The sequence below is a fragment of the Anabrus simplex genome, chromosome 2 (assembly GCF_040414725.1).
Source record: "Anabrus simplex isolate iqAnaSimp1 chromosome 2, ASM4041472v1, whole genome shotgun sequence".
Classification (NCBI taxonomy): domain Eukaryota; kingdom Metazoa; phylum Arthropoda; class Insecta; order Orthoptera; family Tettigoniidae; genus Anabrus; species Anabrus simplex.
In genome coordinates, this window is record NC_090266.1 from 1109565843 (window position 1) to 1109590674 (window position 24832).

At 39.3% G+C, this 24832-nt stretch overlaps 1 protein-coding gene across 1 annotated transcript in view; it reads right to left on the reverse strand.

Moving 5' to 3' along the window:
• The window catches only part of LOC136864724 (E3 ubiquitin-protein ligase rnf146), a 96917-nt gene extending 73717 nt beyond the window's left edge, over window positions 1–23200 (reverse strand). Inside the window, exons 1-2 of the mRNA XM_067142065.2 lie at window positions 22855–23200; window positions 22515–22763 (exon numbers count right to left, since the gene is read on the reverse strand). Of these exons, the coding sequence (XP_066998166.1) occupies window positions 22515–22763; window positions 22855–22960 (355 nt within the window). The 5' untranslated portion in view covers window positions 22961–23200. The remainder of the gene's footprint in view (window positions 1–22514; window positions 22764–22854) is intronic.
• Between the last annotated feature and the right edge of the window lie 1632 nt (window positions 23201–24832).

A 24832-nucleotide genomic window follows, 5' to 3' on the forward strand; every position in this document is an offset into this window, starting at 1 on the left:
CTAAGTTTCTCTAAATTCCCTTTTGATATATAAAGCACACTGTATCTCTTCCATGGGGTGCAACAGAAGAGCAGATATTGTTGCCATGCAACCATTCGGTTCAAGAGACTTATCCCAGGCCAATGATAAGAAAAGAAGAGCACTTATGAACCATATCTGAGTGAGAGACTTACAGTAATATTCACCCAGAAAACTCACCCACGAGGAGTCTGCTATTTGGAAGCAGAGGCAGTATACCTAACCATAGGCTACATGGAAAATCTTGAAAAAGCTTGGCATCCAGCACATAACTTTGGAAAATATTATAGTACACATATTAAAAGATTCAGTGACAATTTTAAATCAGCATTTACACTACTCTTAACACTATGCACCCGGTGGTAGTAATATTACTACAACACGGCGTGCGCCAGAGTGCCGCTGTTAGTAATACCACTACCACGAAATTTGAAATTCAGTCACTCGAAAGCTATTCATGTTATCGAATTAGTTTTTGTTTTAACGTGTTGTCGATTTCCTTTACTATTGATAGGTGGTGTTATCGATCGATAGTGATTGGGGGTGCAACCTTGGGACAAAGTTTCGTAACCATATGCGCTCAGCTAGATCTTACCTAATTGCTGACATACATACTCCTTGCAAGCTCTGTTTCGTACGTTCAAATTTATGCGCACGTGTTCTAATGATGGATGATATGACTTCACAGATTTAGAATGAAAGTCTAGTGAGTCAGCAGTCTGCAATCATCTTTCAAGTAGTCGATTTACACTGTATACTGAGATATGGAACCCAGACCTAGTACAAGTAAAGGAAATCCTATGCATGCATAGAGCTCATGGATAAGTGAACAGATTATCACAGAACTTGTAAACTATTCGGATTCTGATCTGTATGAAAGCAATTGTGAACAAGAAAATGAAAATCTACAAGCCCCTCAGGATCATTACATTCATCACCAGAAGAACCAGTCACAAAAAGACAAAGGGAGGTGAGAAGCACGGGAACACAATGGAAACAAGATATTGCTCCTGCGAACAGGCCCGTTTTTCCTTCCCCTATCGAAATTTTGTGAACGTTGGGCAGATGATTTGATCAGTAGTTTTGCTGCTGAAATTACTGAAGAATAACGAGCATCATCTGCGGGAAGGTTAGCAGGTAGAGATTATTTCCCACACAGAATAACTACAGTGGACGTGAAGAAGGAAGGACACTCGCAGCGTAAGTGCAAGGTATGCTACAACAAATCCAAACACAACACTGACCGTGTTGTGAAGAAAATTACAACCATATATATTGCCGTCAATATGACGTATGTCATTGTATAGGAGAATGTTTTGAGTGTTTCCATACCAAATCTAGGTATTGGGAATAACAATGTGTAATTCTGTTGTTCAGTGACTTATTGAAATTTTCTGAGTGAATTAGAAATTCAAGTGCGTGAACAAGGATAACAGAACGTACCAATATCGTAGCCTGATTTTACTTCCAATGCTGAAGGTACACATTTTTGAATATATTTCATTTGATAGTCCACTTTTCTAGAATATGTATATAAATTTGTTTATTTATACTGCAAAAACTGACAAAAGTGTGAATTTTTTTCTGACAGTTTAAATCACGATGGCACAGGGTAGGGACACTATCTTGACTCGTCTGGGCTCATAGTATTAAATATAAATCGTTTAGCGTTTCCTTGTTGTACAATAATTTTAATATATCAGGTTATCATTGCCTAAATTGTAAAAATTCAGGATCCTTGTGGTCATCCACGGTTTGTGAACTGATGTCTTTTGAAATATATACCTATATAAATTTAGTATGGGACCTATTATAAATAAAAATTTATATTATTACTTGCTTATCGTATGAGGGGTTGCTTTCCTTCAGTTTTATTCATCCTTAACAAAATTGCTTTTAAAATGCTTACAATTTAGTGATTATTTTAATCCACCCATTCAATACAAATTGATTTTGTCTTGCTAGTTCATAATACTACAACACGAATTTACAGGGACATGTTTTGCTTTATTTACAAGCATCTTCAGCCTACATAATTGTCTCAAGGTTAAGACCTGTCATATTTGGATTGTTTTTACAATTTTTTTTGCTTGAGTATAAATTCAGGTGAACTCACAATAGATCCCAGGTAATCACTGGAGAGGTGGAGGGAATATTTTGTACATCTTCTCAATGTAAAAGGAAATCATCATGGTGGTGTTGCAAACAGCCAAGCTCATGGGGAGGAGGAAAATGATGTTGGTGAAATTATGCTTGAGGAAGTGGAAAGGATAGTAAATAAACTCCTTTATCATAAGGTAGCAGGAATAGATGAAATTAGACCTGAAATGGTGAAGTATAGTGTGAAGGCAGGGATGAAATGGCTTCATAGAGTAGTAAAACTAGCGTGGAGTGTTGGTAAGGTACCTTCAGATTGGACAAAAGCAGTAATTGCACCTATCTATAAACAAGGGAACAGGAAGGATTGCAACAACTATCGAGGTATCTCATTGATTAGTATACCAGGCAAAGTATTCACTGGCGGGGGACTATGGAATTAAAGGTAGATTATTAAAATCAATCAAAAACATTTTTTGTTGACAATTGGGCTTCAGTGAGAATTCATGGTAGAATAAGTTCTTGGTTCAGAGTACTTACAGGAGTTAGACAAGGCTGTAATCTTTCACCTTTGCTGTTTGTAGTTTACATGGATCATCTGCTGAAAGGTATAAAATGGCAGGGAGGGATTCAGTTAGGTGGAAATGTAGTAAGCAGTTTGGCCTATGCTGACGACTTGTTCTTAATGGCAGACTGTGCCGAAAGCCTGCAGTCTAATATCTTGGAACTTGAAAATAGGTGCAATGAGTATGGTATGAAAATTAGCCTTTCGAAGACTAAATTGATGTCAGTAGGTAAGAAATTCAACAGAATTGAATGTCAGATTGGTGATACAAAGCTAGAACAGGTCGATAATTTCAAGTATTTAGGTTGTGTGTTCTCCCAGAATGGTAATATAGTAAGCGAGATAGAATCAAGGTGTAGTAAAGCTAATGCAGTGAGCTCGCAGTTGCGATCAGCAGTATTCTGTAAGAATGAAGTCAGCTCCCAGACGAAACTATCTTTACATCGGTCTGTTTTCAGACCAACTTTGCTTTACGGGAGCGAAAGCTGGGTGGACTCAGGATATCTTATTCATAAGTTAGAAGTAACAGATATGAAAGTAGCAAGAATGATTGCTGGTACAAACAGGTGGGAACAATGGCAGGAGGGTACTCGGAATGAGGAGATAAAGGCTAATTTAGGAATGAACTCGATGGATGAAGCTGTACGCATAAACCGGCTTCGGTGGTGGGGTCATGTGAGGCGAATGGAGGATAGGTTACCTAGGAGAATAATGGACACTGTTATGGAGGGTAAGAGAAGTAGAGGGAGACCAAGACGACGATGGTTAGACTCGGTTTCTAACGATTTAAAGATAAGAGGTATAGAACTAAATGAGGCCACAACACTAGTTGCAAATCGAGGATTGTGGCGACGTTAAGTAAATTCTCAGAGGCTTGCAGACTGAACGCTGAAAGGCATAACAGTCTATAATGATAATGTATGTATGTATAAATCCATGTTTAGTAATAGTATGTAAAAAACATAGGAATTATGTACACATTAAAAGTATGACAATACTTGAAGTAACCCTTAATTCTAAAATCCCTTAGACTGCTGCTACAAAGTCTTGTGGTCTTTTTTACGTTACTGTCACTAATGTCTGTTGTGGTAGAACACAACCATCAAAGGGATGCTTCACTCATTCCATTACCTCAAAAGAAACATAAACAGCTACTCAAGATTTGGTTAGAAGCCCCCCCCCCCCCCCCCCCTTTAACTACAACTACATTAATACAATCTGCTACCAATGGATATTCAAGTCACAATAAACAAGAACTAATTATTCTAATACTTTCACTGATCAAATCACCAAACTGCAGCAAGCCTCGAAAATTCGAGAAGCTGGTCTCCAACGGTTCCAAAACTTTAATTTTTAGAATATCATTTCGACTCAAATTACACATGGAGTCAAATCATAGTTGTTTTTAAATAATTGCATTGGAGATCACAATTATTAACCAAATTCTCAATATCGGAAGTTACTGTGTTCCAGAAAAAAATGGATTTTAGAAAAAATGACTCCTATATTTTAACCTTCAGTTTATATTTATGACTCAAATTTAAAGCCATATTACAGTTGATTCAATCAACCACAGCATTGTGAAAACAATTTTAGCCAAATTTTTAAATTGCAGTTACTATGTTTTGGACGTCAATGCATTTTAGAATTAAGGGTTACTCCAATTCAACATTGTAATTGTGAAAACAATTTTAACCAAATTTTTAAATTGTACAGTAGTTGCTATGTTTTGGACATCAATGTATTTTAGAATTAAGGGTTACTTTAATTCAACATTGTAATTCATATTGTCATACTTTTAATGTGTACATAAGTCCTATGTTTTTACATATTATTACTAAACATGGATTTATACTCAAGCAAAAAAATTTGTAAAAACAATCCAAACATGACAGGTCTTAACCTTGAGACAATTATGTAGGCTGAAGATGCTTGTAAATAAAGCGAAACATGTCCCTGTAAGTTCGTGTTGTAGTATTATGAACTAGCAACACAAAACCAATTTGTATTGAATAGGTGGATTAAAATAATCACTATATTGTAAGCATTTATAGCAAATTTCAATACGGGTCTAATCATGAGATTAGTTACATGTAAAAATTGCTTTTGACGCAACGTCTCTTGTCTGTGTGGCAAATACGTCTTCCTTATGCCATAATTATTTAATTTTCCTACTGATTAACTTTTAACCCAATCACACTGTTTCGTCTATGGCAATTTCATTTGCTAATGGTTCCGGATAACATTATGTATCCATCCACGGCCCCCTTTCTTCCCTTTCTCTTCTGATTGGCTATATATTTAATATTATTTACATTCTAATTATTAATTAAATCTTCATGCAGATCTTCTCTTTAGGCCTATGCTGAATTTTCTTTGAATTTCATATGTTTATTCTTATTTCTGTTAGAAAATTCTAGTTGTTAGTTTCTTCCCGCTCTACTTTTTTTTGTATTACTTCGCCTCACCTTCTTCGAATAAAAGGGCTGCTTTCCGGCCCTCTAACACATACTTAAACCAGAAGCATGTAGCTTACGACGTCACTCTACGAGCACCAGCACTCTGCATATTGCTTGAGGTATCAAGCCCTCTATGCTCTACTACAAATCAAGGACATGTTCCTGTGTTGGGTCCTCGCTATTGGGGACCTTGAAAAGTTCTCGTCAAGAATTGGTAAACTCCACGTGAAAAGCGAAGGGACTGTTCTTCTGACGCCTGCAAGAAAAGGAAATGGGTTTGACATTTATTATTTCTCCTCAGAAGTATTTTAAATGAAAATGAAGAATCCTGCTGGCAGTTACTGGATAAAACTTTGATGGTCTTTGCAAAGCCTCTCTCCATGTTTTGGGGAATCTTTTAAGTATTTTATTGTAACTGTTTTCTAATTATTATTATTATTATTATTATTATTACACTTCACTTTCTTACTCCTCTATTTGTACAATCACTCCCTTCCAGAACTACTTGTTGCCCTATGGCAGCATCTCCCTTTTCACCAACAACCTTGATTCGATTTGGGTCCAAACAAAAACTGGTTTCATCAATGTTATAAATCTGTGATGGATGAACATTATTGGTGATTTCTTTCACAAGTTTAAAATAAAATGATAAAAAGGTCAATACTCCTTTTTCCAGCCACTTCTACACCTTACAGTTTCTTGAACCTGCTGAAGTAACAATCACCTGGTATTCCATTCTTGGAGTCACAATATTATTTTCATGTACACAGTGTCTAAAATTCTGTTGTTTGAGAGACCTAAACACCACTTCTCCACTGTTTTGACACCACAGGCAATTATTATCTCTTCTTCATAAGGAATAGCAGTAGGTCTACCCATAGTCACACTTAATACCTCTTCGTCCTTTCACATGTTTACATGTTTAAATAATGCAATGTATGTTATTGCAGCCCTATATAATGGTAATTTTCCACTTTTAACAGAGCTCACAGCAAGTTTCAAATCGTCTGTGAAGTAGGATGGAGGTTGAGTCGTACAAACATACATACGCATCATTTCTGGAACAAACTGTTTGACCACTAACCTTATGGGAAATGAAACCTAATGGGGTTATATTTACCCCATAGTTTAATAAGAGGAACCTATATTGATTTCTGCAATAGTAACAAAATTACATCTACCTACTATTACAACATTTTATGTTGTTATTTAATAATGATTTAACCTTAATCTCTACATTTCTTGATATAGCAATTATAAAACCACTTGTTGCACAAGGTCACACTATGAGCTGACGTGATACACTTCCAAACAGCAGCATATCAACTGTTCAACTGACAATACTTTTGGGTATGTAGCGATTCTTGCACATTATCAAAAGTAATACCATTAAAATCCTCTTAGCAGCGTAACTTTATACATATTATTTTTGCGGTAATAGCCATCGGTTCCACTTCCCTCAAATGTACACTTACCCTGGGAGACCTTACTAAGAATAGCCATCAATCATGAAATAGGTTTCCTAGCCCTCTAAAAATGTGTGCCCTGACCTATAATAACCTAAGGTACGATATTTACAGAAGTCTATAAATAAAATGAGTCATTACGTGAAGGAGGTGACCAATTCCTTTTCCCATAATTGGGAAAGCTGAAGATATATATATTTTGCTATTGGCTTTACGTCGCACCGACAGAGATAGGTCATATGGCGACGATGGGACAGGAAAGGGCTAGGACTGGGAAGCAAGCGGTCGTGGCCATAATTAAGGTACAGCCCCAGCATTTGCCTGGTGTGAAAATGGGAAACCATGGAAAACCATCTTCAGGGCTGCCAACAGTGAGGTTCGAACCCACTATCTCCCGAATACTGGATACTGACCGCACTTAAGCGACTGCAGCTATCAAGCTCAGTGAAGATATACTAGTTAGGATGTACTTTCAAATTTAAAATCAAATTTCAGTTTATGAGAAGTCAAACTCTAGACCTTTGTTCCATGCATCCTTTCACAGAAGAATTCTGGAGTAAAACAAGTACAACTTTAAAGAGAAAAAAAACTAGTGTACGGCATAACATTAAAGTCGAGAGTAGACAGTGGAGTTGGTCAATTAAAAAAGATACTGAACTGAAAAATCTATGTACCTTTACATTATGAGGAGTCAATATGACCTGCCTAAAGAATGGACAATTTGTAGCCAGGTATTTCTATTTTATACGTTCCTCACCCAGTGTCCTCGGTACAGTATAATTCAGAGCTGAATACACAGGAACATTCCCGAATGATCCGATGAATTAAAGCAAAATATGCAGGCAACATAACATTCTGTATCTGCACAATTATAAAACATATCATGGACTTCTGGCTCAGTTAATAAACACAAATACAGGTATAAGCATTCCACTCATTCAGTGCCAAGTAATTTAGATTACATCTGCTTAATGAAACAATGGTATAAAGGATTATCTTGTTAATGGGCCATTCATACGTTAAGTAAAGGATATAGGAATAACTCCACAGTTGGATAATTCTTCATTCAATGTTTAAAATCACAGAAACATTGAGTCTTTTTCATGCTTATTCTTCTTTAACTTCCACTTATGATTTTCTAAATAATGTCCCCCTGTACACATTTTTCATGAACTTAAAAACGACACAAATTACAGCACTGGCAGTGACTACATTATCTTCATTATGTCACCACCAACAGCAAAACAGCCATGAAATTATTTTGTAAAAGAGATTCACTGAAATGTAACCCAACTATGTCTGAAAGCATGACCCAAAGATGTATCATCTTGCTTTCCAGTTAATGTCAGACTAACACATAAAACAGGATGCATCACATTCTCCTTTCAGAAGTATCCTATTTGCAACATCTCTGCAAAGTCGATCAGAAACACTGTTATGACATCAATGATTACCTCATATGATTTGTAATTTGTTTCCAAGCAGTAAAATGTTTCCCTGACATGGAAGCAAACCTTTCATTAATGGACTTTTCTCAATATTAGATTTCTTTCAATCAATATTTTGTACATTACAATAATATTAAAAATTCCATTAAATTTATTTTGTATTTTTCAAAGCTTCCTATTGATCTCAGTACTCCTCCAATTATTTATGCTCTATAAAATATCCACAAGCTATGGACCAAAGTATATCTTTCCTTCATTTTCATCAATTATATGTTCTGGTTACAGTATAATCCCAAATACCAACCGCACCCTAAATATGAGACGGCAAAATACGGAAAATAAAAATCTATATATATAAAATAAGAGTTTTGTCTGTACATTGCTCAGAATTTGAAAAAAAATGGTATTTCTGTATCGGTCATGTCCATAGTAACAAGAAAATGTACTTTTTACTTTTCTGTAATTTCTGTCTGTCTGTCTGTATGTACACGCATCATGAGAAAACGGCTGAAGAGAATTTAATGAAAATCGGTATGTAAAGTCGGTGGATGATCCGCTACAATCTAGGCTATAAATCATTTTATTCACGCTGAGTGAAATGGTAGTTTAGGGGAAGGCCTGAAATTTAACTATCGAATATTTATATTATTAGCAGTCCTATCGATAAATGCTATATAACTAAAGTTATATAGAATTAAATTTCCAATCAATTATGTCTTATACATTTTAATCGTACGGGCTCTGATAACACAGATATTAATGAATTTGTATTTTTGTTGCTAAGTCCATATCAACGCCGAGCCACGAGAAAATGGGTTAACAGAATTTAATGAAAACCGCTAGATAGTCGGGGAATAAGAAACTAGAGTCTAGGCTGTAAATAATTTTATTCACCCGAGATGAAATGGTAGTTTAGGGGAAGGCGCCTAAAATTTAATTTTTAAATACCGGTACCTATGTTATTGGTGCTATCGAAAAGTACTACATAACAAAAGTTATAGACAATACAATTTCCGATCATTTATGTTTCTTTCAGTTTTACTGTACCGACTATGATAAGAGTGGTATTTCATTAGGCCTACAATATCGAAAGCGCATAACACTGATCAACAATAACTTTACATTGACCATTGTTTGTTGTGATGTTCTTCATTTCTTATGGTGCCGCTCAACTCCGATAGATGGGATTACTACTGCGTACCGAGTATAACAGCCTGACTGAACACTGGCGGGAAATAGCTGGGAGTTGGAAAACTTTCTTCTTTAGCATGCCATTCCTCTGGTTCATACATTTTCTGATACTGTAGGTATGTAACACACTGGTTCATCATTGTATTCTAGTTATTCGATCCCTACTCTGACGCGCTGTTTTGAATGAGCTGTATGCACACTTACGGCAGAGGCTCACTTAGTAGTAGAATTAGAATTACAATTTAAGCCTATTTCAAATTATAGCACCACAATTCACTAAATAAGTTAACTCAAAAGTCAACCCTGAAAAGAGCCGTTTCTTAAGAAAAGCTTTTTCCTCTTCACTTTTATTAAATTCCTCCAAGTCAGATAGATTGTTCCGTTGCCAGTGTAGTGAATTGAGATTTTCCGACTCATCGGGTACTCCTAGGAAACATTAGTAAAACGGCATAGTTTTTGCCCTGGGACTCTCCACTATTCGCCTTCCATCCCCCACCCCCCGCACCGCCAAAAAAAGACAAAGGGTGTTCACGGATCACAGCTGTCTGCGACTTGGTCATTCCACCTTTGGAAGTCCAGCATAGTACTGTTCGTTAAAAGTGAGAAAGTGTGTGGTCTTTCATTTGATGGAGTATTTCATATGAAAGCATTGCTTTTAATAGCACCATTCCTACTGACGTCATTGCTATGACGTATGTTCATTTCAGTTGAGAAAACCACTAAGACAGTCTTTCTGAGGATGTAAAATGGCTGATGGAGAGTGAGTGTCGCCATTATAATGAAAACTCCCCAACCTGGTTGTGACTGATGGTAGGCAAGCGGGCCTATCACTACAATGAAAATTCCCTAACACAGTCTTCATATGAGAAAAGACGTTTGGTGACTTCCCCGTTGCGTTTCTAGGGTAACATTAAGAGCTATGCAAATTAATACAATCTTGCTCACAACGTGTACACTACCTAGCCTAGAATTCTGTATACAATGTAGAATTCCGTAGCGAAGCACGGGTACATCAGCTAGTAAAAAATAAAATAACTTACATACCTATTTAATTTTACAAATATACCACACATATAAATTCAAACAGTTTCCAATTAATAAAATCATCACACAATCGTAAATAAAATTGGTCCAATACTCAGATCTTTCAAAATTCACCATCGTCATCTGAAGTTTCACCATAGAAACTCTCGTCGCTGGCATCTTTCCACAAATAGTCGTCCTCACTACCGTCCACTGAATTTGAAATTCCATATTTCTTTAACATTTTGGACACTAGATCGTTGGGAATGTGTGCCCATGCGGTCTTGATCCAGTTGCATATTAGTCCCACTTCAGGCCTCTTCACTCGTCCGGTTGGTGTTAACACGTGATCACCATCAGACATCCATTCCGTGTACAACTGTTTCATCGCAGTTTTGAAAGGCCGGTTCACGCACACATCCAACGGCTGTAAAATAGAAGTGAGTCCTCCAGGAATTATTGCAAGAACGGTTTTTCCTTTCCTCAGCATATCTTTTACGGCGTCAGTTGTATGTCCTCGGAAACTGTCCAGCACAAGCATGTTTCGTTTTTGAAACAAAGCTGCCGGGCGACGTTGCCAAACGCACTTCACCCGGTCCTCAACTAACGCACTGTCCATTCGGCTGGACTCATATGTTCTAACAATAACACCGGACGGCAAGTTTCCTTTCGGAAGTGTTTTCCTTTTCAGAACAACATGTGGAGGGAGTTCAGTTCCATCCGCTAATACGAACAACATTACTGTGCATCGTTGTTTTTTGTTATCACCTGTTCTGATGGTTACACTTTTAGAACCCTTCGTATCCACTGTATTTTCCAACGGCATTTCAAAATAGACAGGTGTCTGGTCAGCATTCCCAATTTGCGACAGCAAATAAGAATTTTGCTTCCTCAAATGAATAATGTGACACCGAAAGGCCGTTAATTTTTCTTCATACGCCCCAGGGAGACGTTGTGAAATAGACGTACGTCTCCGAATGCACACCCTTTCTCCGATAAAAGTTTCGGATCCATCCGCGGCTTGCAGTAAAACACTGTGTTTTGAGTTCTTTTGAGATCTCTAGTGCTTTCAATTGACACATTTCACTAGAAACACCACGGCATATCCTAACTTACATTTTTCTATCACAAATTTGTGGAGTCGTTCTTCAATTTCCGGAAACACTGCACTCCGCCCACGGAACGCTCTGCGATCGCCATTACTTTTTAGAAGTTTTTCCTTCTTCTTCCGCCAATCACGAATACACTTACAACTTTAAGTTTCCCACACACAGTAAATGACTGTAGACGCCATTTTAAATCCATCGCTTACTATCGAGACAGCACTTTCATGGGACAGATACGGAACTCGAATGTGAGCAAGGTAGACTTCCGTAACCAACCGTCTCGACTCTCGCAAAGTACGATATCCCGCGAGATCAGCTATTCGCGCACCCAGCATGCCAGCAACACTTGTGAAACAAATGACGATCGAGCATCTGCAGCAGCGGCTTTCATATTTACTGCATATTTACCCATATTCTTTGGTTTACCATATTTCATTACCTTACATTTCGCGTTTACATGCCACTGTAACCGTACTGAGAAAAATTTGATCTTGTTTTCTAGAACGCACCTAAAACACAACAAGACCTGAATGCCTGTTTACATGTGGTATATTGAGTACAGTAACCGTATTCAAATCTATTTCAATACTCCATGTCAACGTAGTAAATATTTACGAGAATGAACGGCTTGAATACGACCCAGACCCAAGATTTAGAACCAATATTTTGGGGAAAAAAGTGCGGGTGGGATTCAGGACTATACAGTATATTACAATTTTATTCCATTTCATTTATTTGAATAACATAGGCCTATGTCAGATCATGACATCTACAGGGTTATGGTTGAACCTTTTCAGATCGAAATTCTTGAACAACAAAGTATTACATGCAATTTTGTTATTTCACAACTCACTTTTCCTTCAGTAAGGTATCTGATATAAGTTACATATACACAGGGTCTCTTTAAGCTCGCTAAACAGCACTACTCAGAGCATGGCACGGCTGACGCAATGACACTCCGTCGTTAGCCATTATAACGCGCGCTTTTCCTCCCGACTACATCGCGGCAATTCACACTTATAGAAAGCCTCTTCTAGAGAAACTATTAGTCTAAAACCTACCTGGCATTACATTTGATGTTCAAAATGTTGTCCCTCAGCTCTCAAACACGCCTGACACCTCATAAACAGGTTTGCAGACACTCTGCGAATCTCAGCCCGTGTGATGTTCGAAATAACTTTAGTAATGTTCTCTTGTAGTTCTTCTCTTATGTGAGGGTTGTTCACATACAATTTTCCCCTCAGAATCCCCCACAGGTAATAATCACAGGGATTTAAATCAGGAGATTCAGGGGGATAATTAACCACACAATCTTCGAAAACTTCCCGTATTATCTCCACAGACTGATTAGCAGTGTGTGCAGTCGCATTATCTTGCATGAAGTAACCATTACTCCTTTCTTCTTCTGTCAGCTCTTGGAAGAATGGTCTGAGAATGAGGTCTATATATCGATCAGCATTTGTTGTTTCACAGAAAAATATAGGCCCTATAATTCTGCGAGCACTTATTGCGCACCAAACTCCTATCTTTACATCATGAAGTGGACGGACATGCAGCTGGTGGGGATTTTCTGCACACCAGTAGAGACTGTTTTGACTATTTACATAGCAACTTAAGTGTAGTCATGCCTCATCGCAATAAGATAAAAGTTCTGGGTCAACATACCCATCATGAACTGACTGAAACAACCAGTTACAATACCAAACCCTAGCAAACCTGTCAGGTCGACTTAAATGTTAGGCAGGGGTGGGTTTGAACGGTTTGGCTTTTAACAGTTTTGTTCCTTTATGGACAGAAGATAATGACACATTAGCTTGTACGGCAAGACGCGACAGGGATTTTGTTGGAGTTCTTTCCAAGAGAGCTCCTATTTCGTCAAGCTTTTCCTCTATTAAAATTATTCATCTCCTGCGTGATTTCTTGTTAAGAATGGACCCGGTGGTGCGGAACTTCTTTACTAATTTATGTACCATGCTCCTATGGGGAGGCAGGATGCCAGGGAATTTGTGAATGAATCAAAAGCGGTACTCTGTATAAGAAGAATGCTTCGCATAGCACAACACAATGAATACAGTATACATCACTCGTTAAATACACAATAACTTTTGTATTTCTACAGAAAGTACGATATTTTAAATTGAAGACATTGAACACGCTACCAATACCACAGATGTTAAACTAAACTATTGCTGTGAACCAATGGTTATCGCTACCGTACTGCATTGGATCATCTTAGCTAGCCATGAAGCAAAATATCTCTCGGCAAATGAGTCACCCGGCCGCGCAATTGCCTTCCGTGCATGTTCCCCTGACTTTCGGAGCGAGCTAAAAGAAAAAGGCCCTGTATATATATATGACTTCTATGTAAACAGCTAGTGCACTTTACAAGACAAACAACTACAGACTAAATCAGAAATAGAGAAAGAATAAGAAAAAATGTATCACTCTGACTTTATTGCTAAAAAAAAAAAAACGAATGAGCACATGGTATCGTTTGTTCCTCACAGGTACACTTTTCTCAGTAACAACCAAATCCATAGATATTATGTTTGTTGCGGGTATCCACAGGGTTTGATTCTATATACGAGGTGAATTGTATCTTTAGCCTATATCAATTAAAATTAAGTCAAAACGGGAAAGCAATGGGGTTTAACCACAATCTCCAGCTACACAGCCCATAATAGTTAAACTGTTGACCATATGCTTAATATCAGTTTTGACTCAGTTAATTCATAACTGTTAGGTTCTTCAGTCTGCTGAAACCAATTCTGAATAAAAAAAGGCATAAACTACCTGAAAAAGAGGACATATGGTAACAATGAAAAGACTGAAGAACCTAACGGTTATAAATCATATGTTTAATATGACTGCAGATGTTATCAATCATAAAGAGATGCAAGAGTGCCAGAATTTTGCCCTGATAAGGGGTATAATGGGAAAACATTAAGCAAACAGATTAATGTCCGACTCGTTGGCTGAATGGTCAGCGTACTGGCCTTCGGTTCAGAGGGCCCCGGGTCCGATTCCCGGCCGGGTCGGGGATTTTAACCTTCATTGGTTAATTCCATTGGCTGGGGGGCTGGGTGTTTGTGCTGTCCCCAACATCCCTGCAACTCACACACCACACGTAACACTATCCTCCACCACAATAACACGCAGTTACCTACACATGGCAGATGCCTTACAAGGGCTGCACTAGAAATAGTCACACAAAATTATACATACATTAATTTACAAAATGGTTACACAGCATCACATGTTATTTTCTAGCAAGCATTCTATAGCTGTCAAAAAAAGGAAGTAGCCACACAAGAAGAGTGAATATATTCTAAGTTCCACATCAGATCCCAGGGCTACACGATGAATACACTTGTAGATACAATGCAGAAGCACTGTCAACAATGCTGAACTATGGTGCTTAGGAGGAGTCGATCAATATCTGCTTATAATACCAATATAGTTGGTCCATTATTGGACATTGTAAATTTTCCAGCTAACTCATTCCTGGTTGCCAGCGTTTCGCCCCAGTGTGCCATGTTGGGCTCATCAGTTGGTAAATGGCACACTCACCAAGACGCATGGCCAGTGCATACCGTTGAGGCCACTGCGTAGGCTACTTGGAGCCACCGGCAGTGCCAATGCACTATTTTTAAAAATTGATGCCTGCCTGGCCATCAGATAATAAAGATGTTGATTCCCACAAGGAACCTGTAATATTTGTTCCGAATGAGTAAACTTATAATACCAATATTGGTATTGGTATACAATGATGATGCTTGTGTTTAAAGGGGCCTAACATACATGTATTCTTATTTTATATTTTACAACGTTTGAAAAACAGCACAAAATAGAACATTGACAAGACAACATGAAATAATGGAACTGTCACGGTGAAAACAGGATGTATGGTCACCCTGCAAATAACTGAAATACATCTTACACCTACTTACAAATACCGCTCAGTACAAATGGCTGGTCTACAAAAACAATGTTACAGGGTACAATATTTCGACATTTTGAGCACTTCCCATAATAGATATGACTGTACAGTACTGTACTGCATCACAAGTGTGACAATTCACTATTAAGAACATTCCTGGGATTTGGAGACCAGCAAACAGAAAGAGCTGCTAACAATAAAAGAAACAAAATAACAATAGGCTTCATCAGAAGTTCTGTCAAGTCACAGAGCACATACAAGTCTGGAAGTTGGGTTGGGATGAGCACGGTACTAAGAGAGATACATATTCCACTACATTATCTTCCTTTCTCTTCTTTTGTCCATCATCTTAGCCACTTCCTCTTCCCACTATCCTCACATAGTTTACCTACTTCAAAATTTGACTGATGCTATACTACTGAATAACAATAATGAAATCTATTTGATTCCTTCCAGAGTCTCCAGTAGTCCACGTATTCAGCAGTTGTTTGTGATGTTTGAACCAAGAATTCGCAAGGACTAATAATTATGATCAGTGCAGAATTCAACCAGCCGACTTCCCTTTTCATTCCTTTATCCCAATCCCTATTCTACTATTGCATTACCTTCCTTGACCTACCACTGCATTGCACTCTCCCATCAAAATTATATTTTCATCACCTTTTACATATTGTATTAAATCTTCTATCTATTCATATAGTCTTTCTATTTCTTCATCTGCTGAACTAGTATGTATATAGCCCTGCACTATTGTGGTGGACATTGGTTCAGAGTCTTATCTTGACAACAACAATCCTTTCACTATGCTGGTCGTAGTACATTACCCACTGCCCTATTTCCTTATGCATTAATAAATCAACTCCTGCATTTCCCCTGTTTGGTTTTGTGTTGATAATTCTGTAGTCGCCTGACCAAAAATCCTGCTCTTCCTGCCAATGTACTCCACTTTCACCAACTACATCTAGGCCTAACTTTAGTCAATCCATTTCCCTCTTCAGATTCTCTAATCTACCACAATGATTCAAGCTAACATTCCATGCTCCAACTTGCAGAATGCCAGTATCAATCTTCCTGATGATTCTGCCCCCTCTCGTGTTGTCCCCACCCCGATATCTGAATGGGGGACTATTTTATCTCCAGAATATTTTACGAGGGAAGAAACCATTATCAGTACATCATTCATTCATACAGAGAGAACTGCATGTCCTCGGGAGTTAGTAACGCCTGTAGTTTTCCTTTGCGTTCAGCCGTGTAGCAGTATCAACATAGCTAAGCCATGTTACGTATTTTTACAAAGCCATATCAATCATCTGGACTGCCACCCTTGCAACTTTTGAAAGGCTGCTATCTCCCCCATTTCGATGAACCATTCATTAGTCTGGTCTCCCGACAGATACCCATCCGATATGGTTGCACCTACAGTTCGGCTATATGCTTCACTGGAACCCAAGAGCCTCCCCACCATGGCGAGGCCACATGGTTTGCAGGGGAGGATTATTGCCTATACAAACATTCAACCAACTTGTACTGTTAACTGCTGTTCTCCTTTCTTCATACAAATCTATACCGCAACAAATATACCTTAATAGGCTCTAAATTTTACCCCATATTCTTCGCAGATGTGTTAAATACCAAGGCTAAGTATCCAGAAACTTTCCACTGGACATTAATTTACTTTTATAATCAAATATAAAAATTTGTGTACATTTTCCATCCCACCCGTGTAAACCACCACTGCCAATGGCTGAAATTCACGGAATATGGCATCATTTGCGGAATTTAACCCTGATAGATAACATTACCAACTGCGGCACAGTAAAAACACCTAAACGAAACGTAACCCCCTATGCCGTAAACAAACCAATGGTAATAAACTGATACACACCCACCTAAATGAAGTCTAACCACTTACGGTGTAAAAAAATTGGTGGTGGTTTAAAATTAATATACACCCACCGTGAACAATCCTATACAAGTTGGTACTTTAGCAAGTTCTACCAATCAGTGACATAACACTGGTATGATATGTCAATGGCATGACAGCTGAGTGACATGAGAGTTGCCCTACAGTTTAGATTCCACATACTATTCGCGCACCTTTTAGTGATAGATTTTTGTCCTGGCTTGAGGAGTAAGGAGGGAGCTCTCCCGGTTCCGGTAATACTGCCAACTGAATGGAAATGAAATCTGAATTGAATCGATATGAATTTTCTAAACCTTTATCATCTTAAACCAACAACTGTGTCACACACACATTATATAACATTTCTCGATGTGAATCTTGTTCCTAGCATGAATTCTATAGTTCGGCTTTGCTGGTTAAACAACAATAGTACTAGTACGTAAAGTGTACGCCAGATGTCGCACAGCGATGCATAAGCGATTCATAGTTTATGTTTCAAAGGTTGCCAATATGAATCTCGAAGATAACCGAGGTCGACCGATTCAGCACTAGGGTGTCCATCTATCACTAAAAGGTGCGCAAATAGAAAAATGGCACATCTAACAATAACAATTTCAACTGTCACATAAAACTACAACCTTCTTTTGAAATATAGGCCTACAAAACATTAAACAACTTGTACAGTTAACACCAGCAGGCAAATGATGATGTTCTCCTTTCTTGATAGAAATGTATACCGGTAAGTTATACATATACAAAATAGGCTCAGAGAGTCTTTAGGGGGTTAGTGTCTCCTTCGTTTCATCAACCTTAAATCTGCCTGAAGTGAATAAAATTTGTGACAAGGAGATGAAAATGGCAGTGAACATAGACCTATCTTGAAAAACATCAAGGTTAGATTTAACGAGTTTCCAAAAAGAGATGCTAATTCATGTTGTATTACCTTGAACACTTAAGGGAAGATTATACAGCTGCAGGTAAGTTCATATACAGGAGTGAAATATCTCTGTTCAAAATAAAAAGTGATCACTGTACTAATTGAGCTAAATTCATGAGATAATGACACAGTACAACTAATGTCAATCAAATCCTACAAGGCTTTATGGTGCAAGTAAAATAGTACACTGACTGACAGAGCAAATGCAACACCAAGAAGGAGTGGTCAGAACTTTATGCCAATTGCAGGGTAGACTGACGTCACTGAGGTATGCTCATGATATGAAATGCGCCGCTGTGCTGCGCACGTAGCGAACGATAAATGGGACACGGCGTTGGCGAATGGCCCACTTCGTACCGTGATTTCTCAGCCGACAGTCATTGTAGAACGTGTTGTCGTGTGCCACAGGACACGTGTATAGCTAAGAATGCCAGGCCGCCGTCAACGGAGGCATTTCCAGCAGACAGACGACTTTACGAGGGGTATGGTGATCGGGCTGAGAAGGGCAGGTTGGTCGCTTCGTCAAATCGCAGCTGATACCCATAGGGATGTGTCCACAGTGCAGCGCCTGTGGCGAAGATGGTTGGCGCAGGGATATGTGGCACGTGCAAGGGGTCCAGGCGCAGCCCGAGTGATGTCAGCACGCGAGGATCGGCGCATCCGCCGCCAAGCGGTGGCAGCCCCGCACGCCACGTCAACTGCCATTCTTCAGCATGTGCAAGACACCCTGGCTGTTCCAATATCGACCAGAACAATTTCCCGTCGATTGGTTGAAGGAGGCCTGCACTCCCGGCGTCCGCTCAGACGACTACCATTGACTCCACAGCATAGACGTGCACGCCTGGCATGGTGCCGGGCTAGAGCGACTTGGATGAGGGAATGGCGGAACGTCGTGTTCTCCGATGAGTCACGCTTCTGTTCTGTCAGTGATAGTCACCGCAGACGAGAGTGGCGTCGGCGTGGAGAAAGGTAAAATCCGGCAGTAACTGTGGAGCACCCTACCGCTAGACAACGCGGCATCATGATTTGGGGCGCTATTGCGTATGATTCCACGTCACCTCTAGTGCATATTCGAGGCACGTTAAACGCCCACCGCTACGTGCAGCATGTGCTGCAGCCGGTGGCACTCCCGTACCTTCAGGGGCTGCCCAATGCTCTGTTTCAGCAGGATAATGCCCGCCCACACACTGCTCGCATCTCCCAACAGGCTCTACGAGGTGTACAGATGCTTCCGTGGCCAGCGTACTCTCCGGATCTCTCACCAATCGAACACGTGTGGGATCTCATTGGACGCCGTTTGCAAACTCTGCCCCAGCCTCGTACGGACGACCAACTGTGGCAAATGGTTGACAGAGAATGGAGAACCATCCCTCAGGACACCATCCGCACTCTTATTGACTCTGTACCTCGACGTGTTTCTGCGTGCATCGCCGCTCGCGGTGGTCCTACATCCTACTGAGTCGATGCCGTGCGCATTGTGTAACCTGCATATCGGTTTGAAATAAACATCAATTATTCTTCCGTGCCGACTCTGTTTTTTCCCCAACTTTCATCCCTTTCGAACCACTCCTCCTTGGTGTTGCATTTGCTCTGTCAGTCAGTGTACATGTGAGAGCAAACATTCAGTAGAGGAACACAGCTGTGAGCTTGCATCCGGGAGACAGTGGGTGTCGGCAGCTCTGAAGATGGTTTTCTATGGTTTCCTATTTCCACATCAGGAAATTCTGGGGGTGTACCTTAATTAAGGCCACAGCCACTTCCTTCCCACTTCCAGGACTTTCCTATCCCACCGTCGCCGTTAGACTTGTCTGTGGTGGTGCAACGTACAGTAAATTGTAACAAAAATTGTTCAGTACTGAATCATAATACGGGGTATTTGAAAAAGGACTCCCTAGTTTTAATGTGTCCTAGAATCGGTACAAAGTGACATACACTATTCTAGTTTGTGGTGTGTGATTCATCAACTCTCCATGTGTGGCTCCCCTGCAGTTGGCAGATCTGCTTGATCTTGAGACGGCGCCAGTGCTGTTTGTTTCCTCTGTTCCCGCTTTCCAGAAAGGTGGATAGGCCGGGCTGGCCCAATATCTTGGCCACCACAAAGCCCAGACTTAACCCCACTGGACCTTTTCTTTTGGGGCCATATAAAAGATGTTGTGTACTGTGAAAAGATCTGAGACATCAATCATTTACGGGAAAGAATCGTCGCGGCAGTTGGGAAAGTTACACCTGAAATGTTGATAAATACGTGGCGAGAAGTGGAATATCGTCTCGACGCATGCAGGGCAACAAATGGATCCCACGATGAAGTCTACTAAAATTAAACAAAACTTGAAAGAACTCTCTTTCATAGTATGTACTCACTGATGTAGTTTTCATTAATTTCCCCATTAAATTTATACTTAGGCCTATAACTAGGGAGTTCTTTTTCAAACACCCTGTATAAAGAAAGGGTAAAGCTACAGAGTGCACTCTGCAATGTTAGTAACACAAGGCAAAACTATGAGGCACACGCGAAGTTACTGTCCTATGTTTAATACTTAGGTTTCCACTAGTAGCGCTGAGGTAAGTAAGGGTGAGTAGAATAGCACTGATGCCAACTGTTGGTTTGATATGACAATACTTTTTTTCTTGCCATGCGGACAGCATGCGCTGCAGTGATAGAAAAGAACCTCTCGAAGGGAGTGTGACCCCAATGGGGCCACTGTTCTCATAACAGAGATTGGCCTGGATGTGCAAAGATAGGTTACAACTACTAAATTACCTTTTTTCTTGCCGTGCGGACAGTAGGCGCCACGGCGATAGGAAAGAGCCTCTCGAAGGGAGTGTGCCCCCAAAGGGGATACAGTTCTCACGACAGAGATTGGCCTGTATTGATTGGTGGAAAAATACATTTCTTGTCTATACATTGAATCTATCAATACGGAAAATTAAATTTATAGAGATTGGCCTGGACTTGCAAAAATACGTTGAAGCTAATAAATAACCTTTATTTCTTGCCGTAAGCCCCCATATTAAAGGAGGAATTGAGAAAGTGTAAGGTTACCGTCCGACGCCATGGCACTTTCAAACTTCGAGGGCCTCTTTCGTTTTTTTCTTTTGCAGTGGTTGGTAACGTCGGCCAATGCGCGTGATTCTTGGCAGAAGCAATGGATAATGGCGCCAGGGCGACTACTTTAGGTTATAAAAGCAAATATACTTCTAGAGGCGAGTGCGTTGGACCCTGTCAGGTGTAATGAACACATCTCTCCTCCAGAATCATTTATAGGTAAGAATAGCAGCACTTAAACTAACATATTATGAAATAATCCTTGCGCAGTGCTCTCTGTACAGTATGCATACCTTTCAGTGATACATGCACACCCTAGTGCTGAATCGGTCGACCTCGGTTATCTTCGAGTTTCGTACTGGCAACCTTTGAAACACAAACTATGAATCGCTTATGCATCGCTGTGCGACATTTGGCGTACACTTTACATACTAGTACTGTTGCTGTTTACACAGCAAAGCCAAACTATAGAATTCATGCTAGGAACAAGATTCGCATCGAGAAATGTTATATAATGTTATATAATGTGTGTGTGACACAGTTGTTGGCTTAAGATAAAGGTTTAGAAAATTCATATCGATTAAATTCAGATTTCATTTCCATTCAGTTGGCAGTATTACCGGAACCAGGAGAGCTCCCTCCTTAACTCCTCATCCAATACACAAATCTATCACAAAAAGTGTACTCGTAACATGTGTGACACAGTTGATGGCCTAAGGTAATAAATGTTTGCCGGTAGTAAATTAATTTTGATCGATCATATTATCGATTCAATTCAGATTTCATTTCCATTCAGTTGGGAGTATAACCGGAACAGGGAGAGCTCCCTCCTTACTCCTCACCCCCATACAAAGTAATATCGTTAAAAGGTGCGCGGACTATATTTCTGCCAAAGAAAGACATAGAAAAAGTTAAGTACAAATATAAGCAAAGTGTTTTTATATTTTAAATACTGATAATACCCTATCAAATGTTACCATTTCCCATGTAAGAAATCTTCAGGAAAGTGTACAGTACCATTTTAACACAATTTACATCTAAGGGGTAGGCCCATATAATTATAGACAACATGGTTCCTACTATGCTAATTAGATTTTCCATTGAGTTAAGAGCAAATACCCTGCATACATCCACAAAGTACCTTAGCCCAAATGTGAGAATACAGTCAAATTCCTGCCAGAACTTGGATTCGTAGTAGCACTCTTATGAAACTGAACTGTGTTATAACCAGTGTCGTTAACTGTATAGACCTATGGTGTAAACTTTCTGTAAGATGTAAATCAAAACAAAATAAAAACTAGTGAATGTCTCTTACCATTCCTACCCTCGTAGAACCACTGGTATCCGTCATCGAATCCCGAATTCTCCTTTTCAAAGAGCGAGGTATCAACAAGTTGTGGCTTTTCGAGATAATCAGATGGAATTTCTTGCCGACACATAGCACACTTTTTACTTTGATTAGCAACACCTTTCACACATAGGAAACAAAATATATGACCACATGGTAACTGGGCAGGGTGCACGCAAGTCTGAAGGCAAACAGCACATTCCGGAATTGACGGACCTGTCAAAAATGCAAGAACACGTTCAAAGAATTTTCCTCCTGTAAACTATACACGAATGACACAATCATATTTATCACGTAATCAAAATACCTTCTCCAACTGCTTCCTTCATGGTCACTGAATCGTTCTCTTTAATATCCAATGGATGTATACTTCGTTCCTTACACACACCAGAAGTAGTACCCCCTTCAGCCATTGTTAAAATTCAGTCATCTACGGATATCATCACAGTAGAAAATTTAAAGACGATCATGCCCACATGTTGAAAAACAGATTACGTAAAGAGTATGTTTCATCACTACCTAAAATATATCATAATCAACCATTTCTACAATTTGTTCTGTTCGTGAAGTTTATTTGGGCTCGTTAACCATTTCTACAAAACTAGTACTATACCAACAACACACAAAACATTCCTCACTTAGGCGAAACAAAGAATAATTATAACCACTTTAGCAAGGACCAAGGAGTATGTAAGAGACTTGTTCACAGAATAAAGTTTTGACGGATGCTATGACAAACAGAGACTGGATGTGCCCAAATAAGAACATGCGCAGTGCTATCAACAGGCTGGCTGTACATGGTTTCCATCATAAGCTATGCGTAAAAGAGATATATCACGATCCAAGCGACGAATGCGTGTGCAAACTGTGTGAGAAAATATGTGAACGATACCACTTCAATAAGTGTAGCAAAAGAGAAGAGTCCTTACATGAATATAGTAAAGAGTAGAAAATTTACAAATGGCCATTGGTTCAATATATAAACAGGATACACAACAGCTATGCTTTGGAATGGCAAAAATCGTGACGTTCGTTTTTTGTTACGTTGGCAACTATGTACGTACTGAATGTGAATTTGTCATTCGTGATTCTTATTGGAAAATATATTTCTAGATGAGTTTTCGTCATTTTTGAATGATAAAATGGTGAAATATTGCGTGGCGTATGGTTGTAAAGAGCTCCGGAGATCATTAGTCCAGCCCGGGAGGCACTCACGCGTAGCGACTGTCGTTTGTGGCCTTGCACGCGGCCGTTGCCTACGCTATAATCCTTGCTATAATACAAGGCCTTGAAATGCATTCATGGAAACGGGTGGCATCGTAGTTCACCATTCAGTCGCTAGGATCGTGTTTTAGCCCCCTAGTATTCGCATGGCCGTATATGTCAATAAGTAAATTATATGCTAAAAAAAAAGAACTGGATGTTTTTACGAGTGTTGACAGTACTTTACTTATAAGGCGGTGTTGCACTGGCTTGGATATGTCATTGAAGTTTCAAAACTTTCCTTTTGAGGGGCTTCTTATCAAGTTTCAAAACTTTCTCTCTTCTACTACAGTAGCTCGAAGCAATTTTGTCAAATATAGGTCTCAGAAATTTTTATAGTAGAAAAAGAGGTGGTTTGTCGTCTTTACGCTTTCTACACTTAATTTCACTGTTGAACATGTATTTCGAAAAAAAGACGTACACCTTTTAGTAACTCTCTTCGGGGCAAGTACTGCGTAGCGGATGTGACAAATTCCGTCGTTCACTGCAGAAGTGCCACAGACGATGATTTTTGGTATCTGAGAGCTCCTCGATCTTGAAAACGAATAAGACACAATGTTGGACTTGAGTAGCTGGAGAAGAGATATGATCTAAACAGCCTTTACAGTCTGTATGTTCTTTTGCCACACGAACCATAATGTCATTTTATTCCGCTTGGCGTCTTAGGTAGCTGAAGAAGAGCTCGGTGTCATCGCTAGTTAGGTTCCTCGTCAATGCATAATGCAAATATATAATTATGAGGTATTTTACGCAGGCCACAGTGGATTGGATACTCAAGATTTTTGCCTGATACATTTCCCTCACGATTTTTTTTTTTTTTTTTTTTTTTTTTTTTACTTTCTCTGAATGCATTTGAATTTTCTTAATATATGACAGGAAATCATTAATTAACCAACTGAGGCGTTCAACTTCAGTACTAAAAGATGCTCTTTTGTTCTCATTCCTGGAATATGTCCCATGTGAGGTGTTGCAGATGTCATTTGCATGGAACAAGTTCATAAAATGCTCCATAAAACAAATGG